At 39.5% G+C, this 25,146-nt stretch overlaps 3 protein-coding genes across 4 annotated transcripts in view; all 3 read right to left on the bottom strand.

Moving 5' to 3' along the window:
• Nucleotides 1-4,167: 4,167 nt before the first annotated feature.
• mrpl48 (mitochondrial ribosomal protein L48) lies at nt 4,168-8,846 on the bottom strand. The gene is made up of 8 exons (XM_017307437.1): nt 8,652-8,846; nt 8,351-8,403; nt 8,203-8,234; nt 8,039-8,124; nt 7,362-7,531; nt 5,965-6,067; nt 5,786-5,875; nt 4,168-4,340 (listed from the first exon to the last, which is right to left on the bottom strand). Exons 1-8 carry the CDS (start codon nt 8,670-8,672, stop codon nt 4,263-4,265), a joined length of 633 nt encoding a protein of 210 aa, XP_017162926.1. The 5' UTR covers nt 8,673-8,846; the 3' UTR covers nt 4,168-4,262.
• A 512-nt stretch (nt 8,847-9,358) lies between these two features.
• LOC103472730 (E3 ubiquitin/ISG15 ligase TRIM25) lies at nt 9,359-21,353 on the bottom strand. 2 transcript variants are annotated; one of them, XM_008422551.2, is made up of 9 exons: nt 19,962-21,353; nt 18,506-18,575; nt 17,722-18,384; nt 15,033-15,141; nt 13,383-13,478; nt 11,986-12,219; nt 11,735-11,757; nt 10,545-10,690; nt 9,359-10,459 (listed from the first exon to the last, which is right to left on the bottom strand). In XM_008422551.2, exons 3-9 carry the CDS (start codon nt 18,348-18,350, stop codon nt 10,152-10,154), a joined length of 1,545 nt encoding a protein of 514 aa, XP_008420773.1. In that variant the 5' UTR covers nt 18,351-18,384; nt 18,506-18,575; nt 19,962-21,353; the 3' UTR covers nt 9,359-10,151. The 2 variants fall into 2 exon arrangements, with proteins under 2 accessions (XP_008420773.1, XP_008420772.1); XM_008422550.2 differs by lacking the exon at nt 18,506-18,575.
• A 732-nt stretch (nt 21,354-22,085) lies between these two features.
• LOC103472729 (uncharacterized) overlaps nt 22,086-25,146 on the bottom strand; it is a 17,692-nt gene continuing 14,631 nt past the window's right edge. The window contains exons 10-13 of the mRNA XM_008422548.2: nt 25,080-25,146; nt 23,858-24,159; nt 23,273-23,718; nt 22,086-23,167 (exon numbers count right to left, since the gene is read on the bottom strand). Of these exons, the coding sequence (XP_008420770.1) occupies nt 22,684-23,167; nt 23,273-23,718; nt 23,858-24,159; nt 25,080-25,146 (1,299 nt within the window). The 3' untranslated portion in view covers nt 22,086-22,683. The remainder of the gene's footprint in view (nt 23,168-23,272; nt 23,719-23,857; nt 24,160-25,079) is intronic.

The following is a 25,146-nucleotide window of genomic DNA, read 5'->3' as shown; positions in this document are numbered from 1 at the left end:
AACAGCAGAAAACAAAAACAATGATGGAGTCACAATCTGGAAACGCAAAATTCGAAGAGGTCAGTGTTTTTTCTTCATTAATATAAAAAGGCATCTTGGTAAAATATATCCTACTCATGGCTCATTACAGTAATTCCAAATTAAATAGATTCATGACACACAAATGGTAAGATAATCCCAATAATTGTGTAAGCTATAGCATGTTTTTATGATAAATGTTTAACGTGTATAATTTAATAATACATTTTTGGAACTTAAATTTTAGGTTTCAATTAGCTCTAAGTCATGTTAATCAAAATTGATTGAAATAAATACTTAAAAGAAAGCTGTGTGTACTGAATTTGAATTGAGTTACTGAAACACATTAAACCAAGATCCAACTCTGACATGTAGCATCTGCATTTTTTTTAACACTCAGTGGTTTCATTATTTATGAATTTAGTTTTTATCTGCCCTTTATTTTAGGTGACTATAGAATTAACAATGATAACGCACAAGGTAAGAAAACATTTAAAAACCAGTAACTTTGCCAGTTTGTCTCATTTTATACCATCAGCATAGTTTTAATTTCCACTCCTGTTTAAGACAACTTAACATTTTCACTACACTCCATAAAAAAGTTGTAAAAATGACGTTTTCCTGTTAATTATTCTATCTTGTTGCATGTCTTCTGTTGTTTACCCTCTGGATTGTTCAGCCATGGCTGAAGAAGCTGAAGCTGCATCTGTAGTGCAGCTGCTTAAAAACCAGAAAGCAAAGCTGATAAAGATTCTCAGCGCGGAGGCAGATTTTGTTCTACAGCACGCACATTCCCGGGATCTAACTTCGGATCAGGGCTATGAGAAGATTAAAGCTTGTCGAGTTCCTAGTGAAAAGGTGCAAGAGCTTTTGGATCATGTCATCCAGAGAGGAGCCCAAGCAGCCAAAGGAATGCTGGAGCTGCTGAAGAGCAAAAAGATGCAGGAAACATTTCCTATGCTTGCTTCTGTTCAATGTCTGCATGTCAAAAGACCATTGTCAGGTATGAAGAAAATCAACTGTTATTTTTTCTTATTATGTGAAGGCTGTAAGCATTCGCACAATTGACTTGGTGCTACCTGACAATAAATGTGGCAACAACTTGGTAATTTCTCTGTAAAGCAGTAACTTTTCAGGCAGATGGTAATATTCATACACAGCCTGATATATGTGATCAAAACATTGTTTAGATATATACTATTACATGTTCCCCAAATATTTTTTGCATGTGCAAAATTTGCCTAAGACAACTATGTCAATAAGGCATAGATGTCATGACAGAAAAGCTTTAAAAAATATTAAAATAGATGATAAATATCCTCCAGTAATGCTAATTTTGAGAAACAAGAAAACCTAATAATTATGGCACAGCACCGCTAGGCCTGAATACTCTGGGTGTAGTGCCTTGGATTATATTTGCTGCATGTTCCACATATTGTGAAGGTAAACAATGTCTGAATTGGACAGATTAGTACAGTTGGACTGCTGACAATATTTATGCAATAAAATCAAAACAAAAAACACCATGATTAAACTTTGTTATTTAACAAACTAATTAATTCCAACAACTACCAGTGAACAAAAAACTGCCATGCAGACAAAGGATTATTGAAAACAAAAATAATTCCCCCATTCAAAGTTCCCTTATGGGCTCATATGAAAAACATTTATGTTCTGTAACATTTACTTTTTTTCAAAGCTCCTCAGATCCTTTGTAAATTTCTCTGAGGTTTTCCGCAAATAGCTTCATGGACCCGTTGTATGACTCGCTTGAAATATTTTTGCCAATCTTCTTTGCCTTACTGTTGGCTGATAAAGCAAACATGTCTCACCAAGTAAGGCCAGGAGCTTCACTAGCTTCACCATATGACTGTGTTAGTATGTCAGACATTTGCTCTACTTTCACATGCGGGTGGAGCCATCTTGTCTCCACCCGCATGTGAATTGGGAAATGGGGGTGTCATATCAATTGGAATCATGTTTCTCTTTATTCATTATTTTTCTCGTTATTCTGGTTGACAATTTGAAGTGGTAACATTGATAACACACAAGACAAGAAAACAGTATGTTTCTACTCTTACGGAATCAACTATTGAGGGTGCTGATTAGACACCGATAACATTTTTTAAATATTTTACAGTGATACATTCCATAACAATTACACTCCTAAGGATTTTGAAAGTTGCTTTGTTTAACTTGTGCCTAAGATTTTTAATTGCTTTATTCTATCATTTTCGCAACAGATCAGCATTTTGTTCAGCTCTGATCGAAAGAGTGAAAGACACCAAACATATCCTGGACAAGCTGCTGAACATTGGCTTGATCGTGCAGAAGACACACGATGCTATCAGTGACATAGCAACCAAACCTGAGCAGATGACAGAGATTTTGAAGATTGTCACTTCATCTGGGAGAAGTGGAAAAGACGATTTCCTTAAAATCGTCAGAGTCTGAAGCCTCTATTAGAGGAGATTGAAGAATATCCGTAGGGGAGCAATCCAAGAAGAACAGAGGTCATAGGACGGAAGGTTTCCCACAATAAAACAAACACATCGAGTTACTGAAGTGACCAAGTCATAATCCACATATTAAACTCTAAAGACTGAAGTGGAAGAACTATGCTGTGCAGAAACTAAAGTAATAGAAAAAAAAGTAAATGATACAGGCATCATGTTCTCCAAAGATAATAGTTTTCCTCTTGTTTACTTTTATTATGCAGTGAACTGAGTTGTTACACACTGTGTTTGGATGTTTTTTGTCATATGTAATGATTTAGCAATAATGTAAGAGAATGGAATATCCCTATGATCTTATTTCTTTAAACAAAGAGAAACTTTAAGGTCTTGATTGAAACTATAAACTCCACATTGTAGAAAACCTCTAACGATGAGTGATGACTTTCTCAACTGTTTTGTAAACCATGCAGCTCCGTCATAATCTGAGATCTTCCAGTTAAAGACTAGATGGATTAAAAAAATAAACAATAAAATAATAAAAGACTGGATGATTCCTCATAGGGGACAGACATTTCAAAGCGGCGGCCCTTACAAAGCGGAGTGCTTTGCATCCATCTTTGTGATCTTTTGACTGTTGTTCTCCTAAGGGGCTTTTAAAGACTCATTTATCTAAACTGTTTTTAACTAGTTTTATTTGGAACATGTATTCTGTTTTTATTTTTTATAAGTTTTATTCATATTTTTAAAGCACTGTTTATGTGAAAGGTGCTATTAAATAAAGCTGACTTTACCCATGTAATTTTACGCAACAGAGACTCAAGGTGAGCGACAGCTGCCATATTCACAGGTACTTTTGTATAGTTTTTAAAAAATATATATTTTATTTAATTAAGCTCAAAGTTACACTTTTATTTGAAGAACTTCTATTGTGGAGTGACTAAATTTTTTTACACATAAAATATTTATCAGTTTTATCAAGAACAGAAAATCACAAATGGCATGATTTTGATTATTTTGATCCAGAACTCATTCAACCCATCTGGTCTGTGAATGCCTTGGAATGTCACCAGAAATAGGGATGTATGAGATTCCCTATCTTGCAGAAGGAAAAGCCGATGGATGGCCTGGTAGAGAATTTCCAGCTGAGGAAGGTATAGATTGTCACAAGATAGTTGCATCCTATGTTGCAAATGGTCAATATAGGATGCATGTTGACCATTTCCTTAAATGGTCATGAAAACAGCGCTGCACTTTTCTGCAGCCTCCCCTGCCAACAACAAAGTTGCAATTTCCATCCAGGAGTTATTAACCATTTTAGCCGTATTAGTATTATAGCAGTTATTTAATGAAGAAACATACAAATGTACATAATCTTCACCTCGACAAACGTTCCTCGAGGTGAAGGAATAACTGACAAAAAATTACTTACCTGCACAAACAAAAGCCCTAATAAATAAACTAATAATAGATTGGCAACAAAGAATAATTATTAATGCAGTATATGCAATTTAATCCAGCAATCCCACAATGCCCCACATATAAACCAAATGCTTTGTCCTATATTAACACATAAATCCCATAAAACAAAAAAGGCAAATTGAAGGAAAGTTCTTTTTGAAAGAGGATGAGGAAAACATGTTTATTATTATTATTATTATTTATTTCAAACAGGTTTTAGAAAACAAGAAAAATAGCAATCAGTAGGACAGAAGGGAATAAATCCATTTTAAACAAACAGGTTTTGCTCATTTTGTGGAAGTAAAGTTTCAGAGGAACCTTGAGAACATCCTACTGGTTGATCTGAGCGACGAGCCCCTCCAGCTCTGGACGAGCCTTAAAGCGTGCTTGATAATCTGCCTCTGTGTGCTGCAATGGAAAGAGAAGGGTTAAAAGTAGAATATTGCCGATACATTTAGATGGTGATTTTTTTTTTTTTACTGCATTTAACCACATGTGATTTGTTTTTGCTTTGTGTTTAAATCTAGCACAAGTGAGCAGGATGGTAAAGCAGGTAACTGAAGAGAAAATCTTCAAAATTCACTAAGAGAACTGCAGTAAACATTTTAAGGGTCACTAAATTATTACAATAGTAGTAAACGCTCCCTTCATGTGCCAATTAACTTAAAATAAGTATTGGGAGCAAAGTGTGCTTTGGACTAACTATATTAAGATATTTTTTATTTCATCTTCAGGGATGACTGAAGTTACAAACATAATATATTAGACTGCTGTTCAGTCAAACTATTAAAGCAATAAAATGTGGATTAGTGCAGCGATTTTGGAAATTAAGTCATTCTTTTTCTTTTACCTCATGAGAAACCATGATAAATGAACACAAACTTTACTGTGAATGACTAGGTGGTGAATTATGAAAAATGAATTAATTCATTTTAATCTGGCTGAACTGAGATTAGGAGTACCGTATTTTCCGCACTATAAGGCGCACCTAAAAACCTTCAATTTCCTCAAAAGCCGACAGTGCGCCTTATAATCCGGTGCACCTGTTATATATGAGCCACGACAGGTCTAGCAACTACGGTAAGCAGCCGCCTGTAGACTTCCTTTTCGCCTGTAGAAGAAGAAGTGCGCGGTGCATGCTGGGATAGTTGTCAGAACGCTGGTTTGTTAATAAAGTTTGACTGACCTATCTACCTGCCGACCTGATAATCAGGTCGTCTGCGGGTTATTTAGCACCACGTTCTCCACGAACATGCTGTGCGCGAAGGGTGACCATCGTCCGGCCACGCCCAGGCCCAGTCGCGGAAGGCTCTCCTCGCCGACCGGAGTCGGACTGTTTTGTTGACATTCACTTTAGTGCAACTCCATCTAGTGGAAGCATAACGTAACTCCAGCCTCTTCTGCAGTCTATTCTATGTGCCTTATAAACCGGTGCGCCTTATAGTGTGGAAAATATGGTAGTTCTTATTAAAACTGCAGTATGCAACTTTTACAGAAAAACTGTCACTATGTTGTGACAGAATGGTATGAAACTACATAAATCTACAGAAATACTACCAGTCAGAAACAACTAATCAGACCTAGGGAGATGGTCTTAGCGCTATCAGTCATTACTGGTTGGATTTAAACGGGGCTGTATGGATCTTGTCAGAGGTTTATCTGTACTCATTCTTGCACACATGTGGTCTTGATTTTGGGCTTTTAATTATTTGGTGTGTTTATTTTTAGGAAAAACAGTTTGATTTACTTACGAAGTACTATGTCACAATAAATGCTCTTTACAAAAGTCCAAAACTATAAGACAACAAATGAATCCCAACACGCTGCAATATCCAGGATCAGATCTGACTCACCTCCTGCACCGAGAGCTGAACTCCTTCTGGTTGGTTCTTCAGAATAACGTCCATGAAGACGGGACACAGCGAGGCGTTCAAACTACTCAACTAAACACAGAAACAACACGTTCCGTCAGCTTCCACAACGTTCTCCAGAATCTAATCAAACCCGCAGCTTAGGAGACTTTTAGAAAGACCTGGATGACGCGCTGGTGGGTCTTCAGGACGGCGTCCACGTACGTTTTGTTGCCCTGTTCTTGCATTAGCAACACTTCTGTGCTCTTGGTTGGCAAAGCATAGCTGTGAGTCGAAGGCATAAGAGAAATATTACTGCTTTTGTTTACGTTTGATTCACTATTTAAAACATACACAGCAACTTATTTAACAGTTTAATTCATAAGGCAGTCAATTCTATATCTGTACTCCACATTCAGCCAATTTATTTGGTTTAGACATAAACTTTAGATGGACATCTGTTTACCACTGTTTTAGCAACATGTAGCTCTCCTTAAATTACCTCATTTGGGACTCAAATTGCAGAGTTATCCACTTACTGTCAGTTTTTTGCAGAAATTCATGCTAAATCAACAGATCCATGCAATTTTTTCACGCTAATGAATAATTGTGAGTTGATTTACTGAGCCCTCCAGGGAACATGGAACATGAATTTTTTCTTCTTCTGCGTTCTCTCACAATAATGTACTGATCAGTTCATGCAGCATAATTGAATACTGTAAGCCTTTGTTACAGGGGCCACCGTACTTTCTGTTTTAACACAAGGTTATGCAAGGTTTTTCCATGAATGTTAAACTAAACCAAACCTTTTAAACCATTCAGATTACCAGCATAACAGAGACACAGTTAAAACTGTCAGATGAATGATTACCCTGTGATAATAAATCAGAAATAGTCCAAATTCTTTGGATGTATTTTTTTTTCTTTCCTACTTACGGAAAGTTTATGTTTATATTATAGGTTTATGGTGGATTGACTAAAGAAATAGATATAAAACTTCATATATTTCACAAGGAGATATTAACATTCAAGGAAAACCCTTACATAACCTCCTTGTATTAAAGCAGAAAGTATGACAGCCACCATAAGAAAGGCTTACAGTATCCAGTTATGCCCCATGAACTTCATGCCAAAACCTTTTGCTAGGGAACGCAAAAGGAAAAAAAAATCCCATGTCCCCTGGAGGACTCCATATAAATTTTCTGCAAAAATGGTCAAAAACATTGGATTCATGTGATACTAACAACAACCTGCAGGTGGCAGTATTTTTTACTTCTACCTCACTAACTTGATGTCAATTTGTAGTGGAAGATTTATATGGAGAGGGACAAAAAGCTACATTTACTGTCATACATTGGCACAAAAACTGGGAAAGGGCAGAGGTCAATTAATTTTGCACAACTTGCAATGAGGTACTTTTGAAGGGGTTTAATAAGGAAGACAGGTGGCAAATTACTTGCAAAGATATCTAAAGAAATACACGATTAATTCAAACTTATGTTTTTGAGATGGCTTTCATATCCGTAATGAATATCCCGAGACTGTAGCTACACTGCGGCGTTCTCCTGCTGATCATCACCTGTCTGCCACTTTAATGTTGAGCCGGTTGCAGAAGTTGTGGATGTACTGGGAGTAATGCTCCACCACGGTCATGTCGTAACCGGACACCGTCACGTTCAGAGTCCCGTACGCCGTATCAGTCGCTGAAACAAGCTCTTTTTGCTGGTTTCTGTCTTTCTTCTTCTTGGGCTGAACAACAAAAAAAAGCCTTCATGAAGTAAAGTATATCAGGTGTTCCGTAATGAAACATGGTGTGGACTAAGACGATCAACAACCAATCGAGATGTGCATAATTGTTAGGCAGCTTCTACACTTCAGGGAGATTTGGAAAAAGAATGATTTGGCATAAAAACCTAAAAGATGCTGAAACACTGAGTTCCTTGAAATAAATGCTACAAACCCACCAGATTAGAGTAGCCTTTGATTAGTAGTGAAATCATTGATCGACATATTTGATGATTTTGATGAGGACATTTGACAAAAGTTGAAAAATATTGATGAGTGTCGAGGAGGGAAAACATTCCTCCTCAACTGTAAGATCTACCTAATGGCTGTGGACTATGTGGCCACAAAGAAAGCTAAAACCTCACTCAGATCTCAGAGATAAAGCCTCAAATCTTACCTGATAAATGATAAAACACTGTGTGTGATTGTATTTTAATATGATTAACTTTGTATCACATTTTGGAGACTTACTGCCTGTTTGAGTAACAAATGCCTCCACCGTCCAATCCCGTGTGTTGGCATGTCTCTGTACTGTCTTTCATTCATAGCTGCAGTACCTGAAACGAAACAAAAACTCAAAAACATGTTGACATAAACAGTATGGAGAAGCAACACCTCTAAGGTTTTGTACTCACACCACACCGGATGCTGAATGGACGGTGTGGCTCTGCAAAGATTACAGGAACATCAAAAACATAGTGACTGCTGTTAAAGCTTTCAACCACCAGAGGGAGTCAGCCATTAAATCAAATGACAATATTAAAAGGCAATGCAAAGACGTACCTGCATAACGACTGATTCAGAATAGATGCCTGCTGTGGGAAAGTCACTTGCAACTGGGAAGGATGAAAAACGAGGCATTTCACTCACCTTATATCAACCTTAGAAATGTTGGCGATATACTTCAACATATAAATTACATTTTACAACATTACAAAAACGTCTCACACGTGTATTCATAACATAAAAGAGCAACATATGTGCCATAAAAATAGTTTTTGGTATTAAACAGCAGAGCTCCGCTCCATTATGACCTCTAGTTAAAAGCTAACAGCTAGCACAAAAAGCTCCCAATTAGCCTTACCTTACGGAATATGTGGTTCATTGTGTCTGCACTGTGTTGAAAACACGCCGCGAGTCACAGTAAAACTAACAACCTCAGCTAAACTAGCAAAAACACTAAAAATGCTTTTAAACACGCATTTTTACACTTGCTGAAAACGGAAACACACAGGAAGTCGGAACGTCGTATTTTCGGTCCGTCCAATACAGTGACAACTACAAGCGTTCCGGTGTTGTATCGCTCCTCCAGCCATTCATACGTATAATAATAATAAAAATATAAGTATTATTGAATCCTGTCCATCAACTCAACAGTCTCCCTGATGACTGCAAACTAATATTTCTGTATTTACATTTTTGAGGTTTCATTAGCTGTTAGTCAATCAAAATGAATACAAAGCAACCCCTTATTTAACATTAATTTGTAACAGATCTAAATGACTTCCTCTTTTTAAGTGAACTACTGTCTTTAATGGCTAATTTATCAGCCATTAAACACATTCAATCCACTAGTAGTCAGGAACTGGGCTGCTTCTGACCACTGTACAGTCAGATCCTAATAAGAAACATTTAATAATGTCCTAAATAAAACATATGTGCTCATTCAGTTATTGACAGACTACACTGATGTTTTCTGAAGACAATCTACTGTTAGCTGACAGCATTTGAAAAAAGATATGACATTTCTGTTGAGTGAACTTGATGCTCCAAGTCAGGCAAGCAACATCATTTGAAATATTCAATTCAGACTTTATTAATAATATGCACATATTATCTTATTTTGGCCCCTTACAGTCACAATCAGAAAAAAATCAATCTTTAGTAAAAAGATGTTCTGTTCTGTCTGGAATATTTGAATGTTAAAGTGCAAAATTTGATACGACCTAAAACTGCTCCTTTAAAATTCACGTATGAAGTGTGCATAGAAACATTTGACAATTCTTTATACAATGCAAGCACTGCTTTTAAAGCCTTATTTTTTCTACCATCTAATGTAAACGTATCACATTGCAATACTTCCTCTCGCTGCCACACACACACTTTAACCTGTAATGCATAAAACAGCACCACACACACACACACAGCTTGTTCAAACACCAGGCCAGGTGTTTTGGTGTTCGCTTTTCCTTGAGAAACCAAACATGCTGACAAAGTGAATGTAAGAAATTGAATGCTTTTTCTTCAAATGAATAAACATACATTTCTTATCAGGCAAGACTACGGTTGCCTTTCTATGCCTCTGCAGGGAAATATATTGAATTTAGTAAAATATTTATCAAAGTGATAAAAAATGGAGCAGTGCAGCCATGCAAAGGTTTGGTACATATTATGTCATGGTACATTCATGTTTTTGATGAGAGCCGGGTTTTTATCTACAGTGAATCTCTGATATAAAGCACTTTGATGTAGCTTAGCGGTAGCATCACAGTTTAGCATTGGGTTGTCAGTGCAGTTAGCTTCAAGTGGATCCAGCGGGAGGAAACGTTCAAACATCTGGTCCTACCACGGCTAATCGCTTCACTTAAACCCCTCGCTCTTCCTCATCGTCCTCCTCCTCTTCCTCTACATCCTCATTGTCTTCGTCTTCATCTTCATCCTCATCTCCTTCCTCCTCCTCCTCTCCTTCCTCCTCCTCCCCTTCGTCATCCTCCCATAGGCTTATGTGGTCGTCGGCCAGGTCGTCGTGCGCTTCTTCTTCCTCTTCGTCGCTCCTCATTTCCTCTTCGCTGCTGTCCTCCAGTTCGTCTTCATCGTCGTCGTCCTCATCCTCGGCCACCTCTTCCTCGTTGTCCTCGTGTTCCTCCTCCTCCTCGTGGTCAGAAAGACTACCTGAGGGTTGGTGGGGTTCAGAGCAATGTGATTTTCTACACGTTTGGAATGTATTGAACGTTTGAAAATTAAAATAAAAACTCACATAAGGAGTTGATGGCAGCGACGATGTGACAAGGTAGATCGTCAAGAAATTTGGTCATTTCCTCCTCCATCCTTATTCCAAGAATCTCCGTCTCCATTTCGACGTACTCGGGGTAAAACATATTTTTCCTAAGCTGTCTGCGGCACCTGTCATAATGAAAATAGTTACAGTAAGGAGAAATTTCAATTATTTACAGGTATGAGGTAAAGCCTGTTTAAAGGTGATTTATAGATCCTGAGTAGCATGGTGGCACCAATACACAGACCTAAAAACAATTCGAGTCGAACATAAACGCCGTCATTATCCTGATTAAATTAAGTCCTGGCAGGTTCATAAAGTATTCCTGTTTTGGAGAGGACATAAATGAGACTGTGATTCTACTCTAAGTCTAAAGTCTTGTTTTGGCCACTTAACCGCAACACAATTCTGAATTTTGGAGTGTTTTCACACCAGACTCTGACCAAAGTTGTAACATTTATTACATTTTCAGCTGGAGTGGTTTTCTTTCACACTGGAATGTCAAATGAACTGAACTAATTGAAAATCCTGTTCCTCTTCTCGCCTGTGGTGGCGCTGCACCAAGAACCACTGAAGGAAACAACACAAAAACGTCTGAATAAGACACTGAATATACTGCACATGTACACATGTACAGTATATTTAAACAGTGAAGAGTTACAATTCTACTGCCTTGGGAGTTTTGACACGTCCAAAAAATATCCTTGGCAGCCAATAATAGCTGGAGATGAAACTGAAAAAGATACAGCTTCAGATCCTTAGAAAGAGCTGCAGGAGCATCATTACACTGAGACTCAAGATAGATACACACTTGTGTAATGCAGATATGAAGTTTCACTGTTTTAATTCAAGATTCCCAAGTTTAACTTGAAATTCTGGTCATTTTATTGCTTTTTCATTTTCTTGTCGAGAACCGATTTTCATCTGGAAGATATTTTAGAAATAAAATATGCTTACCGATATTTAATGAAGACATCTATAAGTCTACACATTAAATGAATCAAATCAGGTTGTGAAAGGAATAAAAGTTTTTAGAGTGATAGATAATAGACATAGATTTCCATAGTTCCTTGTATTTAGTTTGAAAGTACAAAAACAATTCCATTGTATGACATCAAACAGATCAAATTAAATAACCATCAATAAATGATAAAGATGAAATTGGTACTTACTGTTTTCCTGTGGTTTTATATGCCTGAAATCAAGACAGAACATTCAGACACACAGAACATGAACAAAGTTAGGCACAAGTTACGCTAATCAATACATAAAATGTATTCAGCTTTTCATTAGTTTATTTATTTTTTTATTCAAATAAAGATCACTTTTTTCTCCAAGCCAACTGTTTTAACATTAGTAGTCTGAAATATAAAATCATTACCAGCAGGTATTGCATCGGAACAAACTGGTGAGAAGTGCTTACCTCCACAAAGCGGAAGGGGTCGCTCTCCTGCACGAGGCTTTCGATGCTGCAGCGCACCTCGTCGAGGCGCGCCTGGTCCTGACAGATCCTGGAGATGTTCTTCTGAATGGCCGAGCCGTTGATCTCACACTGGGTGCGAGTGAATTCTCTCAGTGTGAGGATGAAGCGCTGCACTCTGGTCTTCATCTCGTCCTCCAGGAGCGTCAGGCACTGCTCTGCATCCTCCTTGAACTTCTGGATGAAACACCAGGCAGGAAGGACAGAGGTACAAACTCAGTCTCAGAGGGAAAAACGCACAAAATACCGTCATTAATGACATCACTCTGATATTACAAAAGACAAAATTCCATTATAAAAGTTACTAAATCAAGCTCATGTTTGATCTAATTGAAGGTACATGGTAGGCAAGAGGTCATGCTAAACTTTTTTGGTGTCTATCATTTTAATGGATGGCATAAAAAAAATCTGGCATGTACAATTTTTACCCGTCAGATTATAATCATGTTAACATAGTCTGTTCATATTCACCTAGTTGGACGGTGAATCCAAATCCCATCACACAGGGCAGATGGAAGCATCTTACTTTTCCTGCATAGTGACGAAAACCACTGACTGTGGCCCCAATAATTTATAATAAATTAAACAATTTCACTTAAGCACTTCAACTTAAGTGGAGCCCAGTGCCTCACAACTTCCTGCTGGTCTTCATCTACAGAGAAATCTGTGCTAGTTCATCAGTCACTTGGATCCGTCTGATCCAAACCGTTAAATTGAACCCTGAGACCTTTTTACCCTGTGTGCTGTCCACACGTGCGCTTCCACAGGGATTCTTTTGTGTGATTTTGCTTCCCCAAAGCAGACAGATCTTACATTTACCACGCCCCTCCTAGGCACGGGAGGGTAACAACTTAACCCGCAGTGCGAGTTAAGTTTAATTCTTGGAGCGGCGGGGCCTGCATCCTCATTGGTTGTGTAGCACACATTGCTTGTTATGATCTATTTATCTTCTGCATCTTAATTTCCTCAAGATAACCTGCAGGCTCCTCTGTTTAGACTATAAATGGATCAACACAACATGGCATTCTCTTTAATGTTTTCTGTTCTGTGTGTATTGGAGACTGGAATTAAAGGCGCCATTTCAACCAAAGGTTTGGAACGCGCTTCTGAACCAGACGAGCTCCAAAGCGTCTTGTCCATAACTCCAGAAAAATTCTCAAGGCAAAAGAAAATGACATTTTTAACACAGCAAATGTCAAATGTAAGGTATCTTGATTTTGATTCCCAAGTGATCTAAAGTCATTTATCAGAGAACACAATCCCAAACCAGGGGTGTCATGAAAGCAGCATTTAATAGACGAGTTAAACCCAGGTGAACAGGTTGGATTGTTGTGTTTTACCTTATTTTGTCTCTCCTTCTCCTTCTGCTCCTGCAGCTTCCGCTCTGCCAGGCTGTTCTTCCTCTCCAGTCTGTACAGCTGTTTGTCCATAGCGCTCTGGAGGACAGCAACATGAAGGGGTTCAATTCAAGTTACATTGCAGAAATTACTAACATGTCATACAAGCAGCAAGATGACAATACCTACATGAAGAAAAAAAATAGAATTCAATTTGGTCTCTGGAGCTCCTAAAAAATTCATGTAATATAAAATGGTGTCCATAACAAAACTGCATCCTGAGATAAAAGTAAATGTTTTCAATGTTTTGGACAAGGTCACGTCTGCAGGTTTTTGGTGGTTTATTACGCTTCACTTTTAGGTGAATTTGTGACATTTCTGCTTCTTGTCATCTCCACAGCAGTAGACTGGAAGCATCTCCTCTCTATGTGGCATTGTTCATAGGAAACAAAGAACAGGAAGTGGCTTTAACACCCAGAGAAGCTGGACAAGTCACATGACTGTCCTTTCATTATCTAACATATTTGCCTTGGTTGAAGTAAATCTGAAAGAAAATGGATTCTTGCTGTTTATAAACAGATTTCTAGTTCGTCTCAGCTCTTCAATGCCTTTTTTTAATTTCAAAATCTCACATTTCCACACTCAGTGTTATACATTTTCTTTGGATATTGTGTAACATCCAGTACATTTGACTTCAAAATTTTTACCTAAAACTGATTAGTGATTGAATCTTATAATTTGTAGGCTCCACTAATCAGAAACCAACTAAATGCAGAAACTAGCTTTCAGTTTTTAGAGTGGAACTAGAGAACTAGTAGAGTGATCTACTCATTAATTAGTGATCTACTCATCATGATAATGGTTAGTTTTCTATACTTGGTTTCATTAAAGCATTGTTATCTTTATTTTTTCAAAATCAGACAGAATAAGAAAGAAAAGTTCAATTAAGACTTATTAAATGGAAAATTTTCCTTCCTTGAAATATTTGAATAAGCCTAAAATATGGTTAAGTAAATTACTCCAACTGTTGCGTTTAATCACAAATTAAACAAAGTATGTAATACAAATAGAAATTAATATAAAAAAGAAAGCACTACATTTATTGAGCATCAACAAGTCCTGTAGAAATAAGGGGGGGCAATATGACATTTTCCCATATTTATCCTGACATTAAAACAAACCAGCTACTTTCCTAGACAATATAAACCTCTCTTAGTACCACTAATGTGATCAGAATATGACCAAATGTGACAGACATTGTGTTATTTTTTTCATATTTTCTACATGTCCTAAAACTCCAGCTGAAAGAGTGAGAGGAGGAAGTGTGCCGCACTAAATAAAACTGATCAGACATTTTTCCTCATTTTTGGGTGGCTTAGAAACAATGACTCAGTGTCACTGTGCTGCTGGTCACATGTGTAAACCAACAGATCAGTTTCAGTGGTTACAGATGGCATAAGTGGTCAATTATTTGATAAATATGTTTAACAGTTTATTTTCTTTTGAGACAAAACCTTAAGGCAGTCAGTGGATTTTAATTCTGACTTTTTGTTATTAATTGCTGTCTTGGAAACAGCATGACGTGATTGTGATGAACTTGAAGTCAGCAGAAGCAGCAGATGGGATAAAACTCCTAGAAGGCTCTGTTGGTACCTTCAGATCCTTCATGGTGTTCTTCAGGGTCTTGATGGTGTGTCCTGAGTGTCCTCCCTCTATGGTGCAGGCGTTGCAAACACACATCTTGTCATCCATACAGTAATATCTGGAGAATAACAGGAAATAAAATATAGAAAACAGACACTTACTTCAGATCAAGTCAATCTTAAAATCTGATTACTGTGTGGGAGAAGCAACATTTCTGTAGACTAGTTGCAATCATAGATAAAATATTAAGAATCTTAAGATATGGCAGCGTTATTCTGATGCTTATGAAAATCTGCCATTATTGAACCATTAGTAACTTTGTTCAGACTGGGAAACATGAAATCCTTCTGACTCAGTTTCCTTTATCATCATAAAAATAAACAACTTGTAAAAACTGAACTTGTTTCTTGTCATCTCATTAAAAAAAGAATGGAGCACCCTGAACAGATCAGTAGAGTAAAACTCCAACCACTGCAGTAGATGTGTTTGCTGTGATTATAAAAGTGAGAATTTGCAGCAGGTTTTCTGTTTGTCAGAAGATCTGTGGGTTTAGGTGAGACAGTAACACAAAGAGAAATCTTTGTTTGAGAAATCACTTTCTCAAACAACAACATGGCGCCAACTTTTTTGAGCAGTGTATATACACTGCTCAAAAAAAATAAAGGGAACACTTAACACAATATAACTCCAAATAAATCAAACTTCTGTGAAATCAAATTGTCCCCTTAGGAAGCAACACTGATTGACAATCAATTTCACCAGCTGTTGTGCAAATGAAATAGACAACAGATGGAAATTATTGGCAATTAGCAAGACACTCAATAAAGGAGTGGTTCTGCAGGCGGGGACCACAGACTACTTCTCAGTACCTATGCTGTCTGGCTGATGTTTTGGTCAGTTTTGAATGTTGGTGGTGCTTTCACACTCGTGGTAGCATGAGACAGACTCTACAACCCACACAAGTGGCTCAGGTAGTGCAGCTCATCCAGGATGGCACATCAATGCGAGCTGTGGCAAGAAGGCTTGCTGTGTCTGTCAGCGTAGTGTCCAGAGGCTGGAGGCGCTACCAGGAGACGTGGAGGAGGCCGTAGGAGGGCAACGACCTAGCAGCAGGACGGCTACCTCCGCCTTAGTGCAAGAAGGAACAGGAGGAGCACTGCCAGAGTCCTGCAAAATGACCTCCAGCAGGCCACAAATGTGCATGTGTCTGCACAAACGGTTAGAAACCGACTCCATGAGGATGGTATGAGGGCCTGACGTCCACAGATGGGGGTTGTGCTCACAGCCCAACACCGTGCAGGACGCTTGGCATTTGCCAGAGAACACCAGGATTGGCAAATTCGCCACTGGCACCTTGTGCTCTTCACCAATGAAAGCAGGTTCCACTGAGCACATGTGACAGACGTGACAGAGTCTGGAGACGCCGTGGAGAGCGGTCTGCTGCCTGCAACATCCTTCAGCATGACCGGTTTGGCAGTGGGTCAGTAATGGTGTGGGGCGGCATTTCTTTGGAGGGCCGCACAGCCCTCCATGTGCTCACCAGAGGTAGCCTGACTTCCATTAGGTACCGAGATGAGATCCTCAGACCCCCTGTGAGACCATATGCTGGTGCGGTTGGCCCTGGGTTCCTCCTAATGCAGGACAATGCTAGACCTCATGTGGCTGGAGTGTGTCAGCAGTTCCTGCAAGATGAAGGCATTGAAGCTATGGACTGGCCCGCCTGTTCCCCAGACCTGAATCCAATTAAGCACATCTGGGACATCATGTCTCGCTCCATCCACCAACGTCACGTTGCACCACAGACTGTCCAGGAGTTGGCGGATGCTTTAGTCCAGGTCTGGGAGGAGATCCCTCAGGAGACCATCTGTCACCTCATCAGGAGCATGCCCAGGCGTTGTAGGGAGGTCATACAGGCACGTGGAGGCCACACACAATACTGAGCCTCATTTTGACTTGTTTTAAGGACATTACATTAAAGTTGAATCAGCCTGTAGTGTGTTTTTTCACATTAATTTTGTGTGTGGCTCCAAATCCAGGTCTCCATTGGTTAATAAATTTGATTTCCATTGATGATTTTTGTGTGATTTTGTTGTCAGCACATTCAACTTTGTACAGAACAAAGTATTCAATGAGAATATTTCATTCATTCAGATCTAGGATGTGTTATTTGAGTGTTCCCTTTATTTTTTGAGCAGTGTATATATACATTTTCCAAAAACAAATTATTAAAAATATCCTAAATTCAATTCATGGATAAAATCCAGTGTTTTCCCCAAGTGTATTATGAACACACTGGCGGGCCACCAGGCTTTACTTGCCCCGCCACTGTGGCATAAAAAACCCTATTTAAAATAAAGATGGATTAAGCTAGGTTTATGGTTGACACATTGGAGGGGTCCACACAAATTACGCTGTCCCTGCGCCTGTAAATTGACCTCACAAGCTGTCATTTTTAATTATGACACCTATTCGTGCTCCTCCAAATTTCTAACAATTTTTAGCACAAACATGCTGGTAGACTGCCCTCGCACTCCTAGCACTGGGCTTTGCAGGTTTTCTGGGGAAATTCTGAAATCCATGTATTGCTCTTTTTGTTTTATGATTATAAGGGAATGGTCTACAGTTTTTTTGCAGTTTCATTATAAAATTAAGAGAATAAAAGAAGAAGAGCGCATAGGCTGTAACATCTGCCTTCTACCTGTAGACTTCGTCGTGATCCAGGCACTTCCTCTTCCAGAAGTCCAGCATTGGGTCTGCGAGAACATGCTCCCGGAACGCCGGCAGCTCCAGGTGTGGCTTCAGGTGCTCCTGGCACATGGACACCTCGCACTTCAGGCACGTCTTGACCGCCAGTGTTGACGAAGCGGCGTCCTGCTTGTCTTTGCTTTCCTGAGAAAGACAAGCACTAGTAGAGGACTTCTCCCCAAAGGAACTGAATCCTGAGGCGCCGGCGGCTGCTGCGGGGCAGTAGTCGCACTGAACGGCGAAGATGGTCTTGGCTAGCTGTGCTGCGGAGAACGAAAGCGGTTCCTGGGACTTTAAAGCGGAGGCGGCCGCCGTCATGGCCCTCCGCCTGCGGAGGTAGTCGTCGGCGATGTTGGCTAGCTTGAAGTTTTTCTGGAAGTTGGTGCCACTCTGGTGGTTTTCTCGGCACTCCGGACAGCGGACGCGGCCTCGCTCCGCCTGCCGCCTCAGCCGGTCGAGGCAGATCTTGCAGAAGTTATGTCCGCAGGGGAGCAGGCGGGGATCCCGGTACACGTCGAGGCACACCGGGCAGGTGAGCTCGTCCTGCAGGACGCTGCACTGTTCCGAGTGGGCGGAGGCCATGGCGCTTTTCAGGCAGCGGACCTCGAGGAGAGACCTGCAGGCGGAGGAAGGAGTTGGATGAGGGAAGAGGTCAAAGATCATGGAGACCATGGATTGCAATGATGTATTCTGATTACAGATTCTTCAAAAGGCATTGAGATTTTAGAACCTTTTACCGATTAAAATTCTTTGTTTAGAAGATTTCCCTTAATATATCGCCAACTCCACCGTCTCTCTGCTCTGCTCCTTTAAAACGAAGTGGCAAAAGCAAATGACTCCGAGGGTACTTAGATGATACGAGTTACCTTTAAGTTTCCGTATGGGATTGATGGGGCGTTTTTGAAAGCATTTTTGAACTGAAAGTTAAACACCTGCCTCATCTTGCTTTAGTGAGCCACGTGTTGCATATCTGAAACTGGATTTATTGACGTAGCTCGCCAAATTACTGGTAAGACAAATGCAGGCCAACAAAAATAACATTAATCCTCCTGCTTCATCACTTGTGTGGTTTGTTACCATTTTCAAACATTTCATGAATTCTGACTCCAACAAATCTTCAGCATTAACTTAAAATGTCGATCCAGTTATTCCAGAGTTTCCGCTGACTTCTCAATGTCTTCCAAACTCCAAGAACTTTCTTAGCAAGGAAAAACAATCCAACTATGTGGTTACCAAAAAAACATGCTGATTCTACCGTAAATAAAGTGAGTACATTTTGGTCATGTGGGTTTTTGGTTTAATGGTATTAAAACAATATTTAACTCTCCAGTCAGAGAGTCTGCAGCAGCCATTTTGCTTGATTTGGCATCAGTGTTTGAGGATTTCCTGTTGATATTACAAACAATCCCAGGATTTCTCATATTTTTTTCTTAGTCCTGTTGATGACAGAGCCCTGGTTTCATCTTAAACTTTCGGGCCACTGAAACCTTGTTTAATGTCCATCTGCACCTGAAAACCAGCCACATAATTTACTGTTTTTAAGCATTTATTTACCACTTTGTGGGCAACAATACATTTTATCCACCAGGAGATAAACCATGAAATGACCAAGATCAACTGGGATTTAAAAATTTAAGTTAATTTGTTTGCACAATTAAACAAACGTAGTGGTTCAACCAAAGTGAGAAAAAAAAAGATTTCCTTTGATTTAAAATAAACGGATTTAATCATAAATTAGTTTTACCTCAAGTTTTAGTTGTTCACTCATTTAATTTTCACTTTCTTTGAAAAAAGAAAAATTAAAAACGTATATGACTAAATAAATCCCGTTTTAAACCTTTATTTTGATGTCAACTTTAGTGTAAACAGCCGCCCCTATGCCTGAAGGCTATGACCTGGAAATAAGCTGGAACCTGCTGGTTGTTTTTCACTTTAGATGAAAACTAATTGGTGTTCTCCAACATATTTCTACATTAGTTGACAATTCTCCACCTGACAACGCAGGCCATGGCTTTATTTAGTCGAAACCAACACGTTAAACGTGTCAAATTTTAGTCGTAACGACGCTTTCAGAGTCAACCGATAATTAGCCAACTCTCTCCACCTGCTCCACTAATCTCCATTAGTGCCGCCGTTGAGACAGAGATAAGCTAAAGCAAAACAAGTCAAAAACAAGCATTCCCGGCTTCATACCTCTATAATGTATGTGGTTTATGCAGCCTGGCTTCCAAGCAAAGCTGGACTCCTTGTTTCCAGAGCAATAAATGTCTTTCTCGGTGAGGCTAACGTCTGAAATCTGAAAGCCGTGGTTCACCTGTCGTGCTGTGGCTAACACGTTAACGCCAAAACTCGATTCTTTCCCCTTTCGTCTCACAGAAAGTCCCCAAACACTAGGGTATTATCCCAGTAAAAGCTCCGGTCACTGGATGGTCGGCTTTCCCATCTGGAGTTTTCGGTATTTAACGGGAAACGGCGAGTTCACGCGCACACCTGCACTCAGACAAACGGACGGACATCGAACTGAAACTAAAGCAGAGCAGGGTGATGCGGGGAAAAGGACGCATTCAGGGTCCCTCGGAAATCTAAGCAACAAGCCATCAGTTGATTCGTTTTTACAAATTTTTTTCCAGAAAAAAAAGTCACATTTTTTGTGTAGGTCGTTGTTTTAACTTTTAAAAACTTTGTAACAATAATCAGAAACAAATGACTTCATATGTTTTGCTTCTGTTGGGATTTTTTTTACAACTGTAATATTTGCACGTCACTTTTTTCCCCTGAAGTGTTTTAAAAGACTGATAATAGAAAGAAAACAGTAGAACATATACCTGTGCAGTTATACTTCACTTCGTTTTGATCAAATAGCGTAATTTCCAACAGTCATAAAATGTGCCTAGTACCAAAGGTATAAAAAAGCGTTTATATTATGTTTTATTCCTCAGTGGTGTCTAAAGTCTGTTCTTGAGGGCCAACATCCTGCATGTTTTAATACATCCGGATCAAATGATGGCTCATTAGAAAGCCTAAGAAGAACATTGACATAAGGTTGTTACTACCAACAGGAGATAACTAAAACATGCAGGATGCAGGTGTTATATGCTAGTCAGAACACCGGCCTTCAAGGACAGACTTGGGACACCAGTAGTCTACTATCTAACTTGTACTTTAATGGAGTGGTTCAAAAGATTGGTTCAGGCAAGTGAAAGCAATAAATGCACAGTTGTATAATACACCACACTGAAAAGGGTTGTCACAAGAGCACAATTTCAGCTGGACACTGAAATTGCATTTTCTTTGTCATAGAAAATTTTAAAGAAAAATAACATTTTCACACCATTTTTGACTGGGATATCCAAGAAACCAATGACATTCCGTTTTAAACCATCACACTGACGGGTTTAAAATAAAACACCAGCAATTCACATCTAGAACATCAAACGAGGACAAGTTCTTAATAGGTAATCAAAGATTTTACTCAGCAAAAAATTACATTACTTCAGTCCATTTTTGCTCAAATAGTTGATAGGGATTTTTTGGTATTATCATTTTGTTCTTACTTTAGTTCATATTCAGTCTAATGTTAGTCAGTTTAAAGTGTTCTCTTCTTTAAACTGTATGTGTGAACTGACCTGGAAGTCACAGCTGCCTGTTATCTTCATGTGAAACAGTTTGACCGAGATTTGAACCGGGCTCAGATYATGGGACAGATGTTAAATTGTTTTACGACCTTTGCTGTGTTTAGGTAAAATGTTTTACGACCTCAGCTGTTTCCTCTGCTGTCTATCTTGCCTATCCTCCCTCTTTGAAGTTTGATAATAAAAGACAAGCAGTATCCAAAGATTGGCAGAACGCTCTGTGAACGGCTCTGAAGAGCAGTTGACAGAGTTTTTCTCCTTCTGCAGAAGTGTGGCTAAAAACTCATATACGTTGTCTGTGGTTCTCTTTTTCCATGTAGGTTTCAGAAAATACCTAACAATAGTCATCCACATTTTTTTTTTTGTAAAAATAGGATACCAAAGAGGAGAAAGGCACGCTTGATATTTTTTTTCCCCCCACACTTCATTTTCTTTTTAAATACTTATTCAAAGCTACAACACACAATAATGCCTCATTGTAATGTCAGAGTGTGCAACATCATAAATTAAAAGGAATATTTGGTTATGATGTTGCAATTCAAGTGTCATGGACTTACTGGATGACCAGTTGGACTGACCCTACCTTCTCCAACTACTAGTTGTGTCCTTATTGGCAGAGATGTTCAAGTTCATAGAAAGTAGTGGGAACATTTTGCAAAGGTTAGAAAAACGTGGGTTCATTGAAGTCATTATCAAAGTTTTTAGTAACAGTACTACAATTACAAATGTTCTTGATATTGTCAGGCAATATTTCTTTAACAGTGTAAACAAGAATCTGTTCTATGCAGATGTAATCAGGAGCAGTTTACTGAGGTTCTGCATGTCTGGAAATTTTGGTGATAAACCAGAGTTAGTAGTTATGGTAACCTTACTGACTTGACCTTTTTTAAGACCTCAGACGACAAGTTTGTAGTGCTAATCAGTTAGCTAAAAGAATCAGCAACCGTCCTTCAGTTTTTCCTGTTTCAAAATGGCTCAAAAGATCATTATCACATTTTACCTATTCAACTAAAAATATATTTTTCTGGAGATGGTTGTCTTGTACTGAGGTTTCAACGTAGCAGCAGCATGTTTGACTGTCAGCCATTGAACAAGTGGGCTGTTGCAGGAAAAGGGAAGGTGTCAAGTGTCCGCAGTGTTACTCTGTGAAGTTGTTTGAGCTGTTTTTACCCCCCCGCCCCAAGTTGGCAGTTTCTATAGATTCCGAGGCAAATGTGTGTCAACAGTACTGTATTACACTAAAATATCAAAAGTGTCAACAAGCTCAACACAAGTGAAGCTCTTTACAGAGAGGCCAGCCACTCCTCTGGGCCCTTTCCGTTGGCTGCCACAGGACAATAGCTCAGCCTCTTCCCATTGGCAGCTCTCAGAACTCTGTGACCTGTATCCCAAATTTTCCGCTTCCCACAGCTCGTGCAAAATCTGAAGCAGACATCTCTCTGTTTAGGAATACACCTAGTTGTCAGTGGAACTTCAACCTGCTGCTGATCCATTTTCCGTTTTGGGGCTATGGGCGTCGGGGTACGTGTGGAGATGTTAATTAACGCAGGAAGAACAGCAGCCCCAACCATGGAGGTGCTGGTGGAAGGAGCAGGGGCAGAAGAGGTTTGTGACAGTGCCTCTTTAGGCTCTCCTGTAGTCGCCAGTAGGTTCCAAACAACAGAGGAAGAGCCGGGGTCAAGCTGGGGCTCCTGGGCGACTGTGAAGGACTCCACTGATGTTAACGAAGGGGTAGATATATCCTCTCTAGCCATCAACCTCTTGTGCCTGCAGGGTAAAAGGAGAACAGTTAGTGTCGACCCTCACTGCTAATCACAAACACTCATTTTATGAGATAAGTGCCAAAGTGGTGGAAAAGAATGCTAATCATACCATTGAGAAATGGCCGCTTGGTTGATTGCAAACAGATTGAGGGTGGTCTTGGTTTGGAGAACTGGATGGTTAACTACCATGTTTCTGATGGCATTATAGTGACGCAAAACCAGGGACCACCGGTTTATCACCACACCCATGATCCTCTTGTCACTTCCGTACAGGGTGGACAGCTCCCTGAAGATGGTCTCTACCAGGCGGCTGGCGTCAGGCGACAAGGAGGAAATGCTTTCTGTCCTTGTGGTGCGGCTGGAAGTGGAGCCTGTAGACGGGACAGCTTTATTGCGGGAGGGTTGCTTATCTTTCTCCGAGAGGTTTTGCCAGAGATGTAGGATATGTTCAACTTCTTCATCACAGAGGTTGCCCTTTATTTCGAGGTCCACGAGCTTGCGAGCCAGTCGGACCACATGTTGGTACCCAGGGGCTCCGTCTGGACCCACAGTCTCCTGAAAAGCAGGTATGAGGCTTCATTCATGAACTCCAGTTGGACAGAGTTGTGAAAAAAATCTTTAAAAAATGCATTATATGCAATCTAAAAACAAAAGAAAAAGCATCTGCAGTAAGAGCTGAAAAGAGAACGCATACCCCCTCTTCACTAGCAGCATCCTGGACAAGCTCGAAGTAAGAATCCTTGAAGTACGAATCAGACAGAGGTGGCTTTTGAGGTGCACTGGTCTTCTGAAATGAAGTGTTCAAGCAGGCCTCTGTCACCTCATCAAAGCCCTCGTCCACATCCTCAAGTAAAACATCCTGAAGCCTGTCTTCCTCAGACATGACTTCATCCACCAACTTAATCTCTGACCCGTCTGGCTGCTCTGGATCATCAGCAAACACTCGCAGCTTACGACCTGTCTGAGCATGCAGATAGTTTATCCCGATGAGTTCCCCTGAGGAAGAAAAAAAGTACAAAGCATTAAGTTGCCAGTGAATTTAAATGCTTGACGCTAGTTGTTACCAACAAGGTTTTAGGGCAAATTACTCTACATAGGGTGAGGTTGGTCTTTTCATTGCTGAAACATCGGAATTTGGAAGGAAATTAAGTTTACAATAAAACCTTGTCTTTGTGATGGAAGTTTCTCTCTTTTTACGTGGCATTGATACGTAAAAAGTTAGTTGCACTAACCCTAAAGCTCTTATCATAGACATGAGTTCCACCAATGATAATGGCAGAAGTGTGCCCACCACTGGTCTCTGCATTGCTGTTTTACTTTCCTTCTACATTCAAAACAGCTAAACAACACATGGCTTTGAAAAAAGCTCTATAAACACGAGAAAAAGAAGAAAAGAAACTGCTCCATAAACAGTCTCCACCCACTTTGAAATAAGAGCAGGATTATAAATGTCAAGCTACTCAAAGAATTCTTAAAAGGCGATTAAAAAAAATTCACCAATGTCAAATTTTATTCACATGATAGTTTACAAAACACCCAAGTACTGAGGAAGCTAAGTGAACTACAAGTTTTCAACATTAGCAGAAATGCCAAAGGAAAAATTTGCTCCGTCATTAGTGTGTTAGCGGAAGTGTGTCGTTCACTGCTGGTCTCATTATCTGAGGTACATCTTTGCTATGAAACTAAAGGAATGTGACAATTTATTTTTTTATTGTATATAGCAATGTGGTAGAAAGTTTGTATGTTTATCAGTCATTGGAAAATAAGTATTCAACACTTTGTGTGAAGCTTGCCTGTGCAAGTTACCACACTCAATAGCATGACACACTGACCTTTCAACATGGTAGACCACCACCAGTAAAATGAACCCCAACACGCTTTTGTTACATTCCATCTCTGCTGCTGCTCAGTGTTACCTGTATACACCAGTGGTTTGGTCGTCTCAGGCAGTGTTTCTCCCAGCAAATGCTGTCTCAGTTGGTT

Source organism: Poecilia reticulata, linkage group LG11 (assembly GCF_000633615.1).
Source record: "Poecilia reticulata strain Guanapo linkage group LG11, Guppy_female_1.0+MT, whole genome shotgun sequence".
NCBI classification, from domain to species: Eukaryota; Metazoa; Chordata; class Actinopteri; order Cyprinodontiformes; family Poeciliidae; genus Poecilia; species Poecilia reticulata.
The sequence above is the reverse complement of the archived record's forward strand: the minus strand, read 5'-3'. Positions and strand labels throughout refer to the sequence as shown.

Bases quoted from the DNA above. Each gene is read 5' to 3' on its own strand.
- mrpl48 (XM_017307437.1), bottom strand. From the start codon at position 8,672: ATGAACCACATATTCCGTAAG. The intron at 8,404-8,651 runs GTAAGGCTAATT...CATCCTTCCCAG, and splicing joins TGAACCACATATTCCGTAAG to TTGCAAGTGACTTTCCCACA. The intron at 7,532-8,038 runs GTAAGTCTCCAA...TTTGTTGTTCAG, and splicing joins ATTTGTTACTCAAACAGGCA to CCCAAGAAGAAGAAAGACAG.
- LOC103472730 (XM_008422551.2), bottom strand. From the start codon at position 18,350: ATGGCCTCCGCCCACTCGGAACAGTGCAGCGTCCTGCAGGACGAGCTC. The intron at 11,758-11,985 runs GTAAGCACTTCT...TCTTGATTTCAG, and splicing joins ACCCCTTCCGCTTTGTGGAG to GCATATAAAACCACAGGAAA. The intron at 10,460-10,544 runs GTGAGTTTTTAT...ACCAACCCTCAG, and splicing joins CGCTGCCATCAACTCCTTAT to GTAGTCTTTCTGACCACGAG.